This window comes from Agelaius tricolor, unplaced genomic scaffold, assembly GCF_023055355.1.
Source record: "Agelaius tricolor isolate 1412-34295 unplaced genomic scaffold, bAgeTri1.0.p SCAF_43, whole genome shotgun sequence".
Classification (NCBI taxonomy): Eukaryota; Metazoa; Chordata; class Aves; order Passeriformes; family Icteridae; genus Agelaius; species Agelaius tricolor.
In genome coordinates, this window is record NW_027269303.1 from 3,485,496 (window position 1) to 3,505,049 (window position 19,554).

The window sequence follows — 19,554 nt, forward strand, 5'->3', positions numbered from 1 at the left end:
AAACATGTTGGCCATCCTCTACTTACAGGATCTAGTATTTTAGAAATAAATGCTACTGGTTTTCGACTGCCGGCCCAAGTCCTGAGCCAGTACCCCAAATGCTACTCCTGCCTCAGTGTTAACAAACAAATAAAAAGGTCTCCTAACATCTGGGAGGCTTAGCACCGGGGCATTAGCCAATTCCTCTTTTAATTGTTTTAATGATTCATCATCCTTCTCAGTCCATTTCATCAAACCTTCAGCAGTTAGTTTTTCATACAAAAATTTTACTTTACCACTAAAGTTTTCAATCCATTGTCTGCAGTATCCTACAAGACGCAATAGCTGCCTGATTTGTCTCTTATTTCTTGGGGGAGGAAGGGAGAGGATTCCCTTAACCCTCCCTGGGTCTAGTGTTTTAGTTCCTTTACTAAGTCGGTGTCCTAGGTACTTCACTTCTTCTTCTACAAATTGCAATTTACTTTTGGACACCTTCAGCCCCTGGATGCTTAAAAAGTTCAGAAGCTTAATGCTTTCTTCTCTAACTGATACCTCGCTTTTTCCAGCAATTAAAAGGTCATCTACATATTGAACAATGGTTATTCCTTGGTTTGGGGTATAGGATTTCATTATTTACTCTAGTGCCTGCCCAAACAAATTCGGGGATTCTCTGAATCCCTGTGGGAGCACTGTCTACCTTAGTTGTTGCTTTCGGTGGGTATCGGGATCTTCCCATTCAAATGCAAAATAATCTCTACATTCTTCTTTCAAGGGGCACGCCCAAAAGGCGTCTTTCAAATCTATAACACTATACCAGTGATCATCTGGTTTCAATTGACTGAGCAATGTGTGGGGGTTTGCTACTACAGGGAACCGGGCAATGGTTCTCTTCTTTATTTCCCTTAGATCATGTACTAATCGGTATTTTCCGTCTGGTTTCTTTACAGGTAAGATGGGGGTGTCGAAGGGAGACATGCAAGGTTCCAAGAGCCCTTGTTGTATTAACCGTTCTACCTCTGGTTTTAGTCCCCTTCGCCCCTCATCTGACATCAGATATTGTTTTATCCTTACTGGGATTTCTGGGTTTTGAATGTTGACTGTGAAGGGCTCTATATTCAATCTTCCTGCTGTATCAAGGGGTATGCCAGACTTCTGGGTTGATTTTCTCTTCGTCAGTGACCCGTACGGGGCACAACCTGACTTTCAGCTGTTTTTCTTCAACATTTATGTTTATCCCTAATTCCACCATCTCTTCCTAATAAATTGTAATTGGCTTCGGGGACCAGTAGCAGTGATCCTACCCCTATTTTCTTCTCTGATTCTATTAAAACATCTTTAATTACAGGAGCCTTGAAGGGTTCTCCTTTTGCCCCAATAACCTGTACTGTGAAAGGTGAAATCTTACATCCCGGGGGCAAAGATTGAACTGTTGATCTCTTGGCCCCTGTATCTACAAGGAAGGTTGTGGGGGTTTGCTGGGGACCCACCTTAAGTTTTACCAAGGGCTCCGATGACATTTGCGTCCCCAATAGATAGAGCCCTTGACCCCCCTAATCCTCTTGGAACATTTTCTCATCCCTAAGCCTCTTTCGGCATTCCCTCTTTATGTGCCCTTTTCCACCACAATAGTAGCACACTACTCCTTCTCTCCCTCCAGTTGGGGGTCCTCCTAAGTCCTGGGGACTCTCCTCATGCCACTTCTTTCTCGTGGTGGAAGGTTGTTTCGCTGTCCCTCCCTGACTGCCGCCACCATCATCCGAACTTGTCTTTTGTGTGCCTCATCCTCCCGTCTAACATATACCTTCTGAGCTTCCCTGAGCAATTCATCAAGTCCTCTGTCCTGCCAGTCCTTTAACTTTTCTAATTTCTTTCGAACATCCTCCCACGATTTGGCTACAAACTGTGTTTTAAGGAGTGCTTGCCCCATTGGCATCTCTGGGTCCACCCCTGAGTATAACTGAAAACTCTTCCTTAATCTTTCCAATCATTCAGTGGGGGTCTCATCTATTCCTTGGCACTCTTTGAATGCCTTGCTTATATTTTGTTCCCTGGGCACAGCCTCTCGTATGCCCTAGATTATGATGGTTCTTAAGTCCTGCATATGACCGCGATGGTTGGGGTCCTGATTGTTCCAGTTGGGGTTTTGCAAGGGCCATTTCACATCAGCCGCGGGACCTTGAACATGTTGGGTGTCCGAAATCTTCATTCCTGCCCTTCTAATCATCCCTCTCTCCTCTGCTGTAAATAGGATGCCTAGAATGGATTGCATCTCCACCCAAGTATATATGTTTGGCCCTAGGAACTGATCCACTCTTTCTGCTACTCCTATGGGGTCTTCTAATAATTTTCCCATCTCTTTCTTAAACTCACGGACATTCCTGAGTTCAAGGGGACAGTGACAAACCCCATCCCAGCTTGAGGTCCTCCTAATGCTATTTCTCTGAGAGGGAACAACCCACTGCTCTCTCCTTCCTCAATTACTGTTCTCATCTGACTCCGAGTACGCCTCCTGCAATCCAGGGAGTCCGTGACCGGCTGTCTATTAGGGGCCGATGCCGGGGGTGCGTTTAGGGGGGGTTCAGGGGGAGCTGGTGGTATATACGGGGGAGGATAAATAGGAACATATTCCTCCTGTCGAGACGTTTTCTTTTTTTTCCTCCTCCCCTTGACTTCCCTTAAGGGGGAACAGCCTAGCTGTTTGCTCATTACTTTCTACCAACCATAATTTAGCATATGCACTCTCCTCTGAGTTCACCGGCTCTTTAGAATTCACATAAATGTTCAGGGCTTGACAGACCCAATCCTCGAAGGATCTGAAAACGGGCCAGTATATACTTCCTGAATCCAGATTCTTGCCTCCCCACACTACCATACAATAATTTATCATTTTTGCCTTATCCTTCCCCTTTCTGGAGGGAAAGTCATCCCAATACTTAATCATTAATCCTAACGGACTGTCCTTAGGTATTGGGGGTAACTGGGGACCCTCCCCCATGGGATCAGAAGGCTTGCTTTTCTTCTGCCCCATCTTCCAAGGCACCTCCACACACGCACACACACAAAACCCCTCGGTCGTGGCTCGCTCCCTCGCGGGCTACGAGAACCGCACTACTAGAGGGTCCCTCTCACGTCGTCCGGAGTTGGACGTCTCATTCACCCTGCCCCGGGATCCCAACCCCAACCGAGCGGTTCACCTCGTATACTCACGCGTCCTGCGTCGTCGCTCGGATCTTCGTGCACAAAGTTTACAGGGTTACCGGTGTTTTCCTTGCTTATTCCTGAATTTAGGTTCGTCAGTCCAGATGGGGGGTTGGGTGAGAAGGCCAGGGCCACCAGGTGGTGGGGCACCCCCGCAGGATTCTCAAACCAACCCTGTTTTCTGGATCCGAGTCACAGCACTAAATTGTGATAAATGAATTCACTGGATTCAAGGATCATACAATTATAAATTTATTATTATTTTCATTATTATGCAAACAAGAAGAAGCAAAGTTCACTGCTGGGCGGCCGGGAGTCTCTGCTGCCCTAGGCTCACACCGTTCCTATCCCCAAAGTCCACCTTTTATTGCCTTTTTCTCCCGGGTCCAGGGATGACGTGGTCTGGCTTTTGCGCTTGCTCGTTCAGTTGCTAGGGGGTCTTTTTCTGCCTTCTGGTGGTCGTGGGATGAAGGCTCCAAGTCTTCCTCTTTTAACCGCTGAGTGAACTTTCCCTTATAAGGCATACCTATACAGTGGAATTTCCAGAACACGATACGATTCCTGCAAGCCTAAGCAATTCTTGCAAGTTTAGGGATTGTTATTACAGCTCTCCTCTGTGACCTCTAGGTGAACTTTTCTTTACCATGGAATTCCCAAAGCACTGTACGATTCCTGCAAGCCAAGCAACCGTATCTGAACCATATGTGGCTATACATTTAAAATCAGGTGGTTTTAGCTATTTAGTTATTGCTTTGATGTTGTATAATTATTTAGCTATTGATTAAATTAATGAACAAACGTATTGCTACTTATAACAATGAGTAGACAATTTATTGTTCATCCTCTCAGGGGTACATGTCACTGAACTACTGCACCAGAAGACTGGCATGATCACATCCTCTATTTCCCTTTGGCATTCTTGTAATAAGTAGCAATACGTTTGTTCATTAATTTAATCAATAGCTAATTAATTATACAATATCAAAGCAATAACTAAATAGCTAAAACCGCTTGATTTTTAAATGTATAGCCACATATGGTTCAGATACGGTTGCTTGGCTTGCAGGAATCGTACAGTGCTTTGGGAATTCCATGGTAAAGAAAAGTTCACCTAGAGGTCACAGAGGAGAGCTGTAATAACAATCCCTAAACTTGCAAGAATTGCTTAGGCTTGCAGGAATCGTATCGTGTTCTGGAAATTCCACTGTATAGGTATGCCTTATAAGGGAAAGTTCACTCAGCGGTTAAAAGAGGAAGACTTGGAGCCTTCATCCCACGACCACCAGAAGGCAGAAAAAGACCCCCTAGCAACTGAACGAGCAAGCGCAAAAGCCAGACCATGTCATCCCTGGACCCGGGAGAAAAAGGCAATAAAAGGTGGACTTTGGGGATAGGAACGGTGTGAGCCTAGAGCAACAGAGACTCCCGGCTGCCGAGCGCTGAACTTTGCTTAGTCTTGCTTCCATAATAATAATAATAAATTTATAATTGTATGATGCCTGAATCCAGTGAATTCATTTATCACAATCCTGCTTCCCATGGCAGACATCCCGCTCCAGTCCGGCCAGCACCCCTGGGTTAGAATTTGAAGGGTCTCAGTCTCAGTCCTTGGGGAGGGCTTCAAGCTCCGTCCTTGACAGCGGTTGTGAGGCACCTGAGGGATCTTTGGACCGTCTCTTACAGACAGACATCCCAACACATAAAAATAATCATGCATTTCCCCTTAAAAATAAAATTTACTGAATTAATAAAATTATAATTATTTTTCCTATACATAAAATAATTATTCTGTATTTGTACTACCAAATTTGAATATTTATATTAAAAAATCCATACCTTTTTAGCAAGCAAAAAATTTATTGGTCATTGGTTCTAAGTAACACAATTCCCTTCATTGATTTATTGACCAATGTGGCTGTTGATTTCTCCTTCTTTATGCTAATTAGTCCTATTTTAAATCCTTTGGTCATCTTTTTTATCATTTTCACAGACAGGATAAAAGGGGCCACTTTGGGATCCAGGGAGAACTTTCTGGGGCACATTTGGGGCAGTTCTGGGTCTGGGGAGGGAATTCAGAGAAAACTTGAGGGTCTGGAGGACACTTAGGGGAGCCGGGTGGGCACTTGGAGGGGCACTCAGGGATTCCGAGGGACAGTTCGGGGTCCGGGGCAGTACTTGGGGGTCCCCGGGGGCCCTTGAGGGTCAGGGAGGGGAATTTGGGGCCCTTCGGGGTCCGGGGCAGCACTTGGGGGGCCCTGATGGGGCTCTCTGGGGCGCGGGGGGGTGATGGGAGCTGTAGGCACGGGTCTAATACGGTTTAACGGAGCCGGGGAGCATCACGGGAGTTCAAAGCGCAGCTGCAATGGCTCTCGGTGGAAGCGCGGGGCATGATGGGAGATGAAGTCCTGGCTGGAAGATCGCTGGACGTGCGCCGCGGAGCATGATGGGAGCCGCAGTCCCGGAAGTGGTCCGAACGCTTTGTTTAGGGGTCTGGGAAGGTACTTGGGGGACACTTTTGCGTCCGAGCCGCGACTTGAGATCCTCGTGGTAACGTAAACGGTTCGAGAGAACTTGCGGGGATCTCGGGGAGCTCTAACCGGGCTCTTTAGGGCGTGGGGCACAGCAGGAGCTTTCGGCGCTGGACCGTGTTATGAGGGGTCTGGGGCCGCGGGGGAAGAGAGGAGATGAATTCCCAGAAGTGGCTGTACCGGCCATCTGTGGGGTTGGGAGCACTGGGGGGTCCGGGGACGCTTCTGGGGGGTCCCGAATGGGCGCTGGGGGGGCACTGAGGGATCCTGGAGGGTCTGAGGGACACTTAAGGGACAAAGAGGGTGCGGATCCCGGGTTTCTGTGAAGCGCGGGGCATGACGGGCGTTGTAGTCCCGGCTCCAATGGGGCTCAATCGGGCCGCGGGGCATGACGGGAGTTATAAGCACAATGAAAATATGTCGCCCACCGTAGGCACCGCCCCCGAGGTCCCGATCCCGGCGCTGATTGGCTGTGGGTGGTGATGGGCGGAAGCCTCGGCAAATGGGATGCGGAGGAGACCGGAACAGCCCATTCAACCTCTCCAGTCCCTCCCAGTACAGCCCAGTTCATCCTCAGTACAGACCAACTGATCCCAAGTAGAACCCAGTACAATCCCAGTGCCCCTCCAATCCCTCCCAGGACAGCCCAGTAAAACCCCAGTTCCTCCCCAGTCCCTCCCAGTACACCTGAGTGTACATTCCCTGTCCCTTCCAGTTCCCACCCAATGTCATCCACAGGATGCCCAAGTGTCTCCCAGTGTTCCCCCAATGTTCCCAGTGTCCCCAGTATGTCCTAGTCCTCCCCAGTGTCACTCCCAGTATGTCCCAGTCTGTCCCACAGCGCTCCCACTGTTCCCCAGTATGTCCCAGTCCTCCCCAGTGTTTCCAAGGACAGTTTAATTTCTCTCGGTGCCCGTGGCAGCCAAACCCAGCAGTGGGGTCAGTGCAGTGCCCATGGCCACAGCCCCTTGCAGTGGCCCAGTGCAGCTTGGGCTGATGATCCACCCTCACAGCTGGCTCAGGGCAGCTCTGCAGTGGCTTTGGTGGCACCTGGGGCTGGCACACACCTGAGCAGCGTGTCTGTTTGCAGTGGGGAAACTCAGGAGTTTGAGATTGCTGCAAAAAGCACAAAAAAAAAAAAAAAAAAAGCACCCTCTTAGGCTGGGTGCAGCCAGCTCTCCAAGTACAGCAGCTCCCAGGGCAGTGAGGACAGACGGGATGGGGCTGGGCAATGTGGAGCAAGGTTGTCCACACTGGGTCAGAGCTCCAGGCACAGCTTCTGTGAGCAGGCCAGAGCTGCTGAGGAGAGACCCTGGGTCAATATCAATCACAGAATGCTGCAATCACCTCTGCCCTAAAGAGAAATAAAAGACACCCTTTAAAATAGGAATGTGTATTTCTTACAAGTTCTTTCAAATCTTTTTCCATAACTGGACTAGGAAAACTTTAATGACCCTCTCAGAGCTTTGGTGTTGTTTACATCAGACTCAGTGCCTGAGAGTGTCTTGAAAAATTGTCAAAAACTCCAAGTCACTTTCAAACTCCAAATTTTCTTGAAGTTTTAATGGGTCCCACTGAGGGACACAACTGGGAAAGTGTCCCCAGGTTCCACTCCGAGCAGAACACGGGAGGCAGTGATGGCAGCTGGGGACAAGCAAGGCAAAGGTGTCTCTGATAGTGGAGCCCTGGAAAATGTTAAAAATAGTCTTTGAAAATATTGGGATTTGTGTTTTCTCAGATCACTGCACCTGCATAAGCAGTATGATAAAAGATATAATTGTTAGATGTGGTGATTGTTTAGTAATTAAATATAATTATTATATAACCATAAGAAGAATCGTGAGAAACTATGTTGGAAATTTAAAGGGGGCTATGTTTAGCTGAAATCTGTGTATACAATAGAACAATGTAAGTTTAATAATTAACATGAAAGTTATGTAATGATAGAGTATAAAACACGTTCACCTCGAATGTATGGTCGGAATCAGATTTGGGTGGAAACTACCCCGATTCCCAGAGCTCTTGAATAAAAAGCACCGCATATAATCGCTGATGTGATTATGTGTTTTTGAACGCTAACATCTCTGGTGCTGAGCAAAGCTGGATGTGTTTCAGGAATGCAAAGGGCCAAGGCCAGAGCCCCAGCCCCTGGCCAGGCAGATCCTGTCCCTCCCTCCTTGCTCAGGGCTCTTCCCAGGATGGGCACTGGGATGTGGGGATGGGCAATGCCAAAGGCAGGAGCATGGGGCGGCCCCTGCCAGGCTTCTGAGCAGGGACAAGGAGGCAATGAGGCCCCAGGCCTGCAAGGGTCACTTGTCCGCTCGTGGCCTCAGGCCCAGGGCCAGCAGCCATGGCCAAAGTGCTGCCCAAGTTGGCTCTGGCAGGGCTGTCTTGCAGCTGCTGCCCATCCCTGTGCCCTGTGCAGCCCAGGCTGTCCTACGGTGTCCCTGCCCTGCGCCTCTGTCCCTGCAGGCTGTCGGCCCTGAGCACTGAGGGAGGGACAGGATCTGCCTGGCCAGGGGCTGGGGCTCAGGCCTTGGTCCTTTGCATTCCTGAAACACATCCAGGTTTGCCCAGCACCAGAGACACCTTTGCCTTGCTTGTCCCCAGCTGCCATCACTGCCTCCCGTGTTCTGCTCGGAGTGGAACCTGGGGACACTTTCCCAGTCGTGTCCCTCAGTGGGACCCATTAAAACTTCAAGAAAATTTGGAGTCTAAATTTAACTTTGAGTTCTTGAGAAGTTTTTTCAAGACACTCTCAGGCACTGAGTCTGATGTAAACAACACCAAAGCTCTGAGAGGGTCATTAAAGTTTTCCTAGTCCAGTTATGGAAAAAGATTTGAAAGAACTTGTAAGAAATACACATTCCTATTTTAAAGGGTGTCTTTTATTTCTCTTTAGGGCAGAGGTGATTGCAGCATTCTGTGATTGATATTGACCCAGGGTCTCTCCTCAGCAGCTCTGGCCTGCTCACAGAAGCTGTGCCTGGAGCTCTGACCCAGTGTGGACAACCTTGCTCCACATTGCCCAGCCCCATCCCGTCTGTCCTCACTGCCCTGGGAGCTGCTGTACTTGGAGAGCTGGCTGCACCCAGCCTAAGAGGGTGCTTTTTTTTTTTTTTTTTTTGTGCTTTTTGCAGCAATCTCAAACTCCTGAGTTTCCCCACTGCAAACAGACACGCTGCTCAGGTGTGTGCCAGCCCCAGGTGCCACCAAAGCCACTGCAGAGCTGCCCTGAGCCAGCTGTGAGGGTGGATCATCAGCCCAAGCTGCACTGGGCCACTGCAAGGGGCTGTGGCCATGGGCACTGCACTGACCCCACTGCTGGGTTTGGCTGCCACGGGCACCGAGAGAAATTAAACTGTCCTTGGAAACACTGGGGAGGACTGGGACATACTGGGGAACAGTGGGAGCGCTGTGGGACAGACTGGGACATACTGGGAGTGACACTGGGGAGGACTAGGACATACTGGGGACACTGGGAACATTGGGGGAACACTGGGAGACACTTGGGCATCCTGTGGATGACATTGGGTGGGAACTGGAAGGGACAGGGAATGTACACTCAGGTGTACTGGGAGGGACTGGGGAGGAACTGGGGTTTTACTGGGCTGTCCTGGGAGGGATTGGAGGGGCACTGGGATTGTACTGGGTTCTACTTGGGATCAGTTGGTCTGTACTGAGGATGAACTGGGCTGTACTGGGAGGGACTGGAGAGGTTGAATGGGCTGTTCCGGTCTCCTCCGCATCCCATTTGCCGAGGCTTCCGCCCATCACCACCCACAGCCAATCAGCGCCGGGATCGGGACCTCGGGGGCGGTGCCTACGGTGGGCGACATATTTTCATTGTGCTTATAACTCCCGTCATGCCCCGCGGCCCGATTGAGCCCCATTGGAGCCGGGACTACAACGCCCGTCATGCCCCGCGCTTCACAGAAACCCGGGATCCGCACCCTCTTTGTCCCTTAAGTGTCCCTCAGACCCTCCAGGATCCCTCAGTGCCCCCCCAGCGCCCATTCGGGACCCCCCAGAAGCGTCCCCGGACCCCCCAGTGCTCCCAACCCCACAGATGGCCGGTACAGCCACTTCTGGGAATTCATCTCCTCTCTTCCCCCGCGGCCCCAGACCCCTCATAACACGGTCCAGCGCCGAAAGCTCCTGCTGTGCCCCACGCCCTAAAGAGCCCGGTTAGAGCTCCCCGAGATCCCCGCAAGTTCTCTCGAACCGTTTACGTTACCACGAGGATCTCAAGTCGCGGCTCGGACGCAAAAGTGTCCCCCAAGTACCTTCCCAGACCCCTAAACAAAGCGTTCGGACCACTTCCGGGACTGCGGCTCCCATCATGCTCCGCGGCGCACGTCCAGCGATCTTCCAGCCAGGACTTCATCTCCCATCATGCCCCGCGCTTCCACCGAGAGCCATTGCAGCTGCGCTTTGAACTCCCGTGATGCTCCCCGGCTCCGTTAAACCGTATTAGACCCGTGCCTACAGCTCCCATCACCCCCCCGCGCCCCAGAGAGCCCCATCAGGGCCCCCCAAGTGCTGCCCCGGACCCCGAAGGGCCCCAAATTCCCCTCCCTGACCCTCAAGGGCCCCCGGGGACCCCCAAGTACTGCCCCGGACCCCGAACTGTCCCTCGGAATCCCTGAGTGCCCCTCCAAGTGCCCACCCGGCTCCCCTAAGTGTCCTCCAGACCCTCAAGTTTTCTCTGAATTCCCTCCCCAGACCCAGAACTGCCCCAAATGTGCCCCAGAAAGTTCTCCCTGGATCCCAAAGTGGCCCCTTTTATCCTGTCTGTGAAAATGATAAAAAAGATGACCAAAGGATTTAAAATAGGACTAATTAGCATAAAGAAGGAGAAATCAACAGCCACATTGGTCAATAAATCAATGAAGGGAATTGTGTTACTTAGAACCAATGACCAATAAATTTTTTGCTTGCTAAAAAGGTATGGATTTTTTAATATAAATATTCAAATTTGGTAGTACAAATACAGAATAATTATTTTATGTATAGGAAAAATAATTATAATTTTATTAATTCAGTAAATTTTATTTTTAAGGGGAAATGCATGATTATTTTTATGTGTTGGGATGTCTGTCTGTAAGAGACGGTCCAAAGATCCCTCAGGTGCCTCACAACCGCTGTCAAGGACGGAGCTTGAAGCCCTCCCCAAGGACTGAGACTGAGACCCTTCAAATTCTAACCCAGGGGTGCTGGCCGGACTGGAGCGGGATGTCTGCCATGGGAAGCGGGATGTTTCCCATAGGAGCCAGTCCTGAAACAACGGGCCCCACTCACTGCTGGCACCGGTTTGTGCTGTTCAGAACTGGGCTGTCTGTACCTGTTCTCAATGGATTTATTCTCCACTGTTCCCTCCATGTGCCATCCTACTCCCCTCCTGGTGGTAGATTATAAAACACCCCTGAGTTAACCAAAGGCTTTGAGACTCTCCCCGACGTGACAAGACAGATCTATTGGCCAGACCACGAGGATTTCATCTCTCTCATGGCAGCTATTCCCCCCCTCCTTTTCTCTGTCTCTCTATCCTTTATCTGCTTTCTAATCCTTGTGTTGCATCTGCTGTGGGCACTCAATGAAAGGTGCATTTGTTTTGGTTAATACTGAAGGTCCCCTGCTGTGTGTCTTTGCGCTCTGAGATCAGTAAAACGAACCATCGTGACCCCCCTTGTGCCAGGGGATGGTGACACGGCCTGATGGGGCTGCTGCCCACAGCATGTGAACGTGATCTCCTTGGTGGCGACTACACTGGCTCATCTGCTCTTGCTTTCTGGTCTGCCTATCCCAGAATTACCTACGCCGCCTGCTTTTCTTATATTGTGGTTCTCTGTGGTTCCTTCAATAGTCAACCCTTCTTAAGTTCACTCTTGGAATAGGGGATCATCACCTCCCCATCATATCGAGTGCATTGGAATGCACTTGAATGCATTTTGCCTGCATTCAAAGTACAGTCCCTGTTTTTGATTTACTGTGGAATCTCTGTTTGTGTTTTCTACCTCTGTTGAGGCCTGAATTGAAGGTACTTGAGATGATATTTTGCATTCAGATTCAGGTGGTTTTTGTTTCTTATCAGTGACACAGCCTCACAACTGTGAGTTCTGCAGCCTTTCATCTAAGGCACAAAATGGCTCAGTATCTCTTGTTACAAGGCCTGGATGGTACCAAGGAGACCATGGTGATACTGGGGATCCAAGGAGACCGTGGTGACACCATGGAAACTCATGGAACCGTGGGCATTGTGACACAGCAGGGCTTCATGGAACCAAGGAGTCAACTGGGACTCTGCCAAACCTCATGGAACCAAGGGCCCATTGTGACACTGAAGAACTTCAGGGACCTAAGAGTCTCTTGTGACACAGGGGGTACTCATGAAACCATGGAGACCATTTTGAACCTTCAAGGCCTGATGGAACCAAAGGGTCATTCTGGCACTTCTGAGTCTTGGAACCAAAGGGACCACAGTGACACCGTGGGGCTCTGTGGAACCAAGGGGCTGTGGTGACATTGTGGAGTGTCATTGAACCAACTGTCCATGGTGACACTGCAGGGCCTGATGGAATCATGGACACCATTGTGACACTACAGGCCGTCATGGAAGCAAGGGGCCATTGTCACACGATGGGGCCTCTTGGGATCCAAGGGCAGTTGTGATACCATGGAAATTATGGCAACTGGGACACCATGAAACCAAGGAGACCATTGTAACCCTACAGGACCCCATAGAACTAAGGATTCATGGAACAGTGCAGGACACATGGAACCGAGGGGCCATAGGGAAGCTGTAGAACCAAAAGAGCCCATTGTGACACTGCAGGCCCCCAGGGATCCAAAGGTCCATTTTGACATTGCAGGGGCTCATGGAATTAGATGAGATTTATAGTCCTTGCAATTAAAAGGTGGACCCACATCTGGAGAGCCAGACCTCACCATCTGGGAGACTTCTTCCTTCTTTTGGAAACCGAAACACCACCATCTGGGGATACTCTGGGATATATCCTGAGAAAAACTAAATCACAATAGTGTATAGAATTGTGATATAAAAATTGGAAATAGAAACTGCTAATGAGTAAAAATTGGGAATAGAAACTGCTGAGAAAGCTGATGAGTACCCCTATAAATACCTGTAAGCCTCAACTATGGATGTGCAGTTGGAGGGAAAACTTTCCCCACTGTACCCAGTGCTGTATTGCTCATACTTTACCATATTAATTAATAAATTGATTGTTGCTTGAATATTGGCCTAGTCAAGCTTCTCATTTATAACACAGTGCTCAGTGGATGCTCAAGGGGTCTCTGTATGTCATGCCCTGGGAATGCGGGGGAGGGGCTTGGGAGGGTTGTTCCTGTCCCTGTCACCCCAGGCCATTCCCTAGGGGTGTCCCTGTCCCTGTCACCCCAGGCCATTCCCCAGGGGTGTCCCTGTCCCTGTCACCCCAGGCCATTCCCCAGGGGTGTCCCTGTCCCTGTCACCCCAGGCCATTCCCCAGGGGGTCTCCATCATTCTCACCCCAGGGAATGCCTGGGGAGTCTTCCTCCCTCTCTCCCCTGTGCCAGGGGGTGCTCAGGGCAGCCTCTGTCCCTCTCAGCCCAGGGGATGCTCGGGGCTCTCTGTCCCCTCGCCCTGGGGGATGCTCGGGGGGTCTCCATCCCTCTGGCCTCAGGCAATGCCTGTGCAGGGCTGGGCACCAGGGCCTCTGTGTCCCTCTCACCGCTGAGGCTGCTCGGGGCTGGGGGGGCTCTGCCACCTTCTCAGCCCTGGGGAGGCCGGGGGGGTCTCTGTCCCTCTCAGCCCTGCTGGGACCCCACCCAAACATCATCGGGGTCACAGGGACAGAGACACCCCCAAAGCCCCAGAAGGGCTGAACCTGGGATTTGGTTTGGGGCTGAGGATTTAGGAAAGGGCAGGAATTGGGGCTGGGCTTGGAGTTGGGGCTGAGATTTGGATTAGAGCTGGGATTGGGGTTAAGGCTAGACATGGGATTGGCTTTAGGGCTGGGGTTGGGATTGGGTCTGGGGCTAGACAAGTCTGGGACTGGGATGAGATTAAATACAGAACTGAGTGTGTCTAAACATGGAGTGAGATTGAGACCAGGATCAGGGCCAGGTTTGGGACTGAGCTCACCCAGAGCAGGACAGGGGGGATGTCACTGCAGGATGTCCCTGGCATTGTCCCAGCCCTCCTCAGGCACCTCCAAACATGGGGGGCAGCTGGGTGCCCCAAGATCCAGGTGCTCCCACGCTGCCCCTCAATACCAGGTGAGCATTCCCTGATGGCAGCCCTGACTGTTACCCTTGGGGCTCTGGGATCAGCCCTCACATCCCTGTGGGAGCAGCTGCAGACAGGCTGAGAGATTTCCCCCCTCTCTTTCCTGTGGGAGGATGAAGCCCGGCTGCCCTTTTCTTCTGGTGTCTCCTCCTCTCCTCAGCTGAGGATGTCAAACTCTCCAGGAGCAGGAAAATCCCCATTCCCTGTTTGCTTGTGGCTGCAGCCTGGAACATCCACCCAGAATGAAGGACTTTCTGACAGCCCTGCTGAATGACACCGGGAGGAGGTTTCTGAGAAGGGGAAGAAATTGTATTTTGATAGGAAATAAAAGGGGCAAAATGTTTTCTTTCTGTCATATTCCTTTTCCATCAGTTCTGGTTTATTTTCAGAGTGCCACCTTCTCAGCTGATTGTGTTTGTGTCCCCCTTTCTCTCCTGCCTCTCTTTGCCTGCTCTGTTTCTCTCTCAGTGTCTCCCTTGACCCAGGGCAGCTCCCACCAAAGACCCTGCCCTGATTTAATTCCCCATTCAGGAGCTACAACAACCATGGGTGAAGTTATGAAGGCTGGCAGTGAAATGTCACTGTAAGATCTTGGTCCACTTGGCTTTTGGCTCCTTCTTGAGAGCTTTTCCTTCCAGGGCAGGAACATCTTTTCCTGGCTGGGAACTGGAATTCCAGCCCCTGGCAGTATGTGCCATGGATCCGAGAGGGGCATTCCCGAGGTTCCCAGGGTGCTGCTCCTGCCGTGCCTCCCAAGGAGCTGTGCAGGGCCAGGGGACAAGGTCCAGCAGCTCTGTGGGCTCCCAGAGCACACAGCAAAGGTGGCTTTGATGGACATTTCCCAGCACCTTCCCCGCTGGAAGCAGAGGGAGGGAGGAAATGGAAGCGAGTCCCCGACAAAATCTTGGAAGGATTGGGCTGGGAAGGGACCCTGCCCATGGGTTACGATTTCGCGAGGGAGAGACGCCTCTGCCCCAGGGAAGGTGCGAATGAGAACCATGGGAACGCAACCTGTGGATCTGCTCGAACTTGGATTGAACTGAACAAGAAATGGGGAGGAGAGAGGGAGAGAATGAAATCGGGAAGAGATCTCAGAGAGAGAAAGAAATAGGAAAGAGTTCTCAGAGGGGGAGAAAGAAAGAGGAAAAGGCTCCGGCCCGGACTCCGCAGCTCCCGGGGACACCCGCAGGGCGCAGCGCCTTTCACAATTCCAGCCAATCAGAGAACGCGCTGAACAATTTCCAGCCAACCAGAGCTTTTCTCGGCGATGACTCACCGGTTGCCAGGCGGACCCGCAGAGCCCAGCGGCCCCGGAGCGGAGTTTGGGGCTCGGGCCGGGGGCACGGATCCGCCCCGGCGGGGTCCCCGAGCCCCCTGCCCAGCCCTGGGGCCGTTCGGGGGCTCCCCCACCCAGCAGCCGGGGCTGCGGGGCCGCGGGGCAGAGGGGTGGGAAAGGGGGGTCCGGGCTGGCAGCGGAGGAAATGCGGGAGGAAGAGGAGGGAGAGGAGGAGCAGGAGCGGGAGGGGGAGAATCCCGGCGCTCGCAGCGCCCGCACGCTGAGCCTGCAGCAGCCCTTGCCCCGGGAGCATCGCCCCCAGCCCGAGCCGCAGGTGAGGGGGAGGCCGAGCTCGCCCCGGCTCCAGCCAGGGGTGTCCGGGAGGATTTTTTTGGAGCGTGTTCGGAGCCGGCAGATCCCGGACTCGAGCCCCGGATATCTCCGGGCTCCCTAAGAGGAGCTTTTCCGGGGGCAGAGGAGCCGCGATCGCCCCTCGGGAGGGTCCCGGGGGGTCCACGTGGGGATGGCCCAGTACCGACGGGGCGGGACATTGGTTTTGGGGATCCCCGTGAGAGCCGGGGCTGTGGAACGGGGGACCCCCGGGGCGGGGAGAGGGGAAGGGGCGATACCGGAGCTGGGGCACCCCCGGCAGCCCGGAGATGAGGCGGGGACGGGACCCCCTGACCCTGACAGGGGCGCGTCCTGGGGTGACTTCATGATGCTCGTGCCCCATCGGTCCGTTTAGCCCAGAAATGAGTTCTGCACATTTAAGGCTGGTTCTGAGAGCCAAGGGGAGGAGGAAGAAGCTGCAGTTTGTTTTCAGACACTGCTCTCACTCCTCCACATTCCGGCTCCTGGGCTGTTGTGATGCCTTAAGGAGCTGGAACAGAGACCACACGGAGCTAAGAGGAATGAAGGGGATTTTTGCTGAAGTGCCTTCAAAGGCCACACCCTGGCAGTACCGGAGCCACAGCTGTGGCTCTGCCTGGATGGCTCCGAGATGGGAGCAAAAGAGGGCTTGGTCACGAGATCTCTCATTTTTATAAGTTTTAGCCCATTTCCATATAGGAGTTAACTGCCCGATTAATAGCTTCAAATTATGAACTTTAATCCTCCTTGCTTCCTTGCCCGCCCTCCTCTTTTCACATTGTTTATGCTTTGGGCCTGAAATTTGAAGAGATTGTCCTTGAGTCTCCAGCTAGAACAGGATTGTTTTGTCTACACCACCCTGTGAAAAGATCCCAGTAACACTTAATATAAAGCTAAAGCTGCACACCAAAACAGAGCAGAAAAACTTAAACCCTAAGGTATCAGTTGTCTATGGACAGACAAACAGCAGGACAGAGCTCTCCTTTGCTTTTAGTTAGTTTTAGCTCGCTGAGGCAGAGAAGTTGAACCTGGACTGTGGTTTTTCTTTTTCTTTGGAGCTGTTTGAACCTGCTCTGGACTGAACAACCAGAACACCACCGGCAGCTCCCACCTGTGGCCCACTGGGCCTGGCCTGGGCCACGGCATTTCCAGCGCTGGAGAGACTGATAAGAGACTGAGTAAGCCTAGCTACAGCCCACGGAGGGACTTTCTGAGTTTGTCATCTCTTTTGGAGTGGCAAGAGATTTTATTGTTTAGTATTGTTCATTTTTGTGCTGGTGAATGCTTTGCCTGTTAAATAAACAGTTTTTTTCCCCTTTTCTCCATGGAAATCTTTTCCTGATCTGGTTGGGGGTTAGGGCTGCTTGAATCTGCTTTTTAGAGGAAACCCCTTTGGAAGTTTTCTCCCAAATTTGCCCTAAACCAGGACAAGGCAGTGGGAAGAGGGGGGAGCCCCAAGTGACTGGATTGGGGGGAGGCTGGAGAAGGGAACCCTGGGACCCCAAAACCCCCCAGAATCCCTAAGTAGGGCCCTGGAGAGGGGGGATCCCCAGGACCCATGGGATCGCCAGCAGCCCTGAGATGGGGGACCAGCAGAACCCCAGGGGGATGAGACTGGAAATGGGACACTCCTGGTGGCTTTTTTTGATTCACTCTTGATTTTTGGAGGTTTTTATGGACATCAAGCAACTTGTAGAGATGGACTTGGGCGGGAGGAAGCCCCAACCCAAGGTACTCACACCTTGTTTTTCCCCAAACCAGGATTTCCCATTCCCAAACCTTGGCTGAATGGAAGAAAAGGCTGCAAGGAAGAGGAAGATGTCCCAGGACATCCAGGCAGGTGAGGATGAAGTCAGTGCCCCTTTCCCCCTCTCTCCTGCTCCATCTCCCAGCCCAGCACGGCCCCCAGCTGCAGGACAACCCTGCTGCCAACCCTGTCCTGCCAGGGATACACTGGGGGGAAATCCCATCCTCTCCTTGTCCTTCCTCCCCTAGGGAAGGAGCTGAGGATGGAGACCAGGGAGGAAAAATCTCCTTGGCAGAACCTCATGGAAGAGGCTGTTTTGAGTGACTCCATGGCACAGGAATCCAATGGGGAGGAAAATCCCAAAAGATCCCGCAGGAGGAGGGGCTCCAAACCCAGCCCAGGGTGCTCTGAGGAGGAAAGACCCACCCTGAGCCAGGAAGGTGGACAGAGCTTCAGCCAGAGCTCCAAGCTGGTGGTCCATGAGCAGATTCATGACAGCGAGAGGCCCTATGAGTGCTTGGAGTGTGGGAAGAGCTTCAGGAAGAGATTCAACCTGATCTGCCACCAGAGGATCCACACTGGGGAACGGCCCTATGAGTGCTTGGAATGTGGGATGAGCTTCAGCCACAGGTCCGACCTGGTTGTCCACCAGAGGTTCCACACCGGGGAGAGGCCCTACAAGTGTCTCCAGTGTCAGAAGAGGTTTCACACCAGCTCCCACCTCCTTGTACATGAGCGCATTCACACCGATGAGAGGCCCTTCTGCTGCCCCGACTGCGGGATGGGCTTCAAGCACAACTCCACCCTCATCACCCACCGGCGCATCCACACCGGGGAGAGGCCCTACGAGTGTCCCCAGTGTGGGAAGAGCTTCTCAGACCGCTCGTTCTTCACCCGACACCAACGGAGGCACCGGTAAGGGAAGCCCTGCGAGAGCCCCGGCTGCAGGAAGAGCTTCATGCACTGCTCCAACTGCATCCCCATCAGAGGACCCACATTGCTCAGAGCCCTGGTGACCCACATTCCCTCTGATACACAGTCAGAAGTGGCTGGTATTCCTTTTTCTTTGCCTCTCATTATCTTTTGATTTATCTTCCTCCCTTCAAAACACAAAAAAACAGGGTAAAAATCAACAAATTCATCAAAGGCATCTAAAGCATCACATTTTACTTGTGTTTTGGGGGAATCTTGCATTCTGGGAGATATCTGGGGATATGGGGGGGTTTGGGGGGTATTTGGTTTAGTTGTCTTTATTTCTTGGCACTCCAAAAGATGAGAGGGATTGATCTGTCAACTCAAAACCACTCAATGCCACTGAAAGCTACTCAATCCCACCCAATAATTCCTTGATTCCACAGCCCCTCAGGATGAAATGGGGTTGGAAGGAGATTGGGCAAAGTGGAATGCAAATCAGGAGGGGTGGCAGATGAGCACTGGGTGGGGCGGGATGGGTAGGATGGGGTTTGGGAGGTGGAAAATGGGGGAAATACAGCTTGGGAAGGGGGTCTTGATGTCCAGGAGGGGTGGGAAGGGTTGGGGTTGGGACTGGGGATGTGGGCTGGGGTCTGGAATGAGACAGCCAAAGTTTGGGGATGATGAAGGGAAAGGAAACCTGTTACTGAGTGAGTTTTTGGATATTCCATGTTCATGAAGAGATTTTGAGGTGTCTCATGTTTCCGAGGCAGTTTTGGAGCACTCCCCAGCTCTTGGGGGGTTTCCTGAGAGCAGCTCCATGGAGCCCCATTGCCAGGGGTGGTTGGCTTGGGCACGAGCTCAGAGCTGTAGCCAGGGTCCGTTGCCTCAGTGCTGAAGAGCAGAGAAATGATGAACGGCCCCAGAGAACTCCAGTGTGTGTTTGTGTAGGCCTGTGAGCTTACTGGGGAGACATCAACAACAATCCCCTGGAGACATGCACCTTAGACTCCGGGCATTCCTCACAGCTCAGGGTCAGCCAGGCAGAAAGGGACCTGCAGGGACTGATGGACAGCAGGCTGGACATGAGCCAGCAGTGTGCCCAGGTGGGCAAGAAGGCCAATTGCTCCTGGCCTGGATCAGGAATGGGGTGGCCAGCAGGAGCAGGGCAGGGATGGGCTGTTTGCAGGGGAGGGAACAGGGGTGAGCCAGAGGAAGAAATTTGTACCAAGAAAAAGTAAAGAAAGCAAAGGTGAAG

The 19,554-nt window shown here is 51.9% G+C and overlaps 1 protein-coding gene across 1 annotated transcript in view; it reads left to right on the top strand.

Annotated features, from left to right (window-relative positions):
• LOC139604082 (zinc finger protein 271-like) overlaps window positions 1–19,554 on the top strand; it is a 205,972-nt gene extending 186,418 nt beyond the window's left edge. Inside the window, exon 5 of the mRNA XM_071455068.1 lies at window positions 17,883–19,554. Within this exon, the coding sequence (XP_071311169.1) occupies window positions 17,883–18,303 (421 nt within the window). The 3' untranslated portion in view covers window positions 18,304–19,554. The remainder of the gene's footprint in view (window positions 1–17,882) is intronic.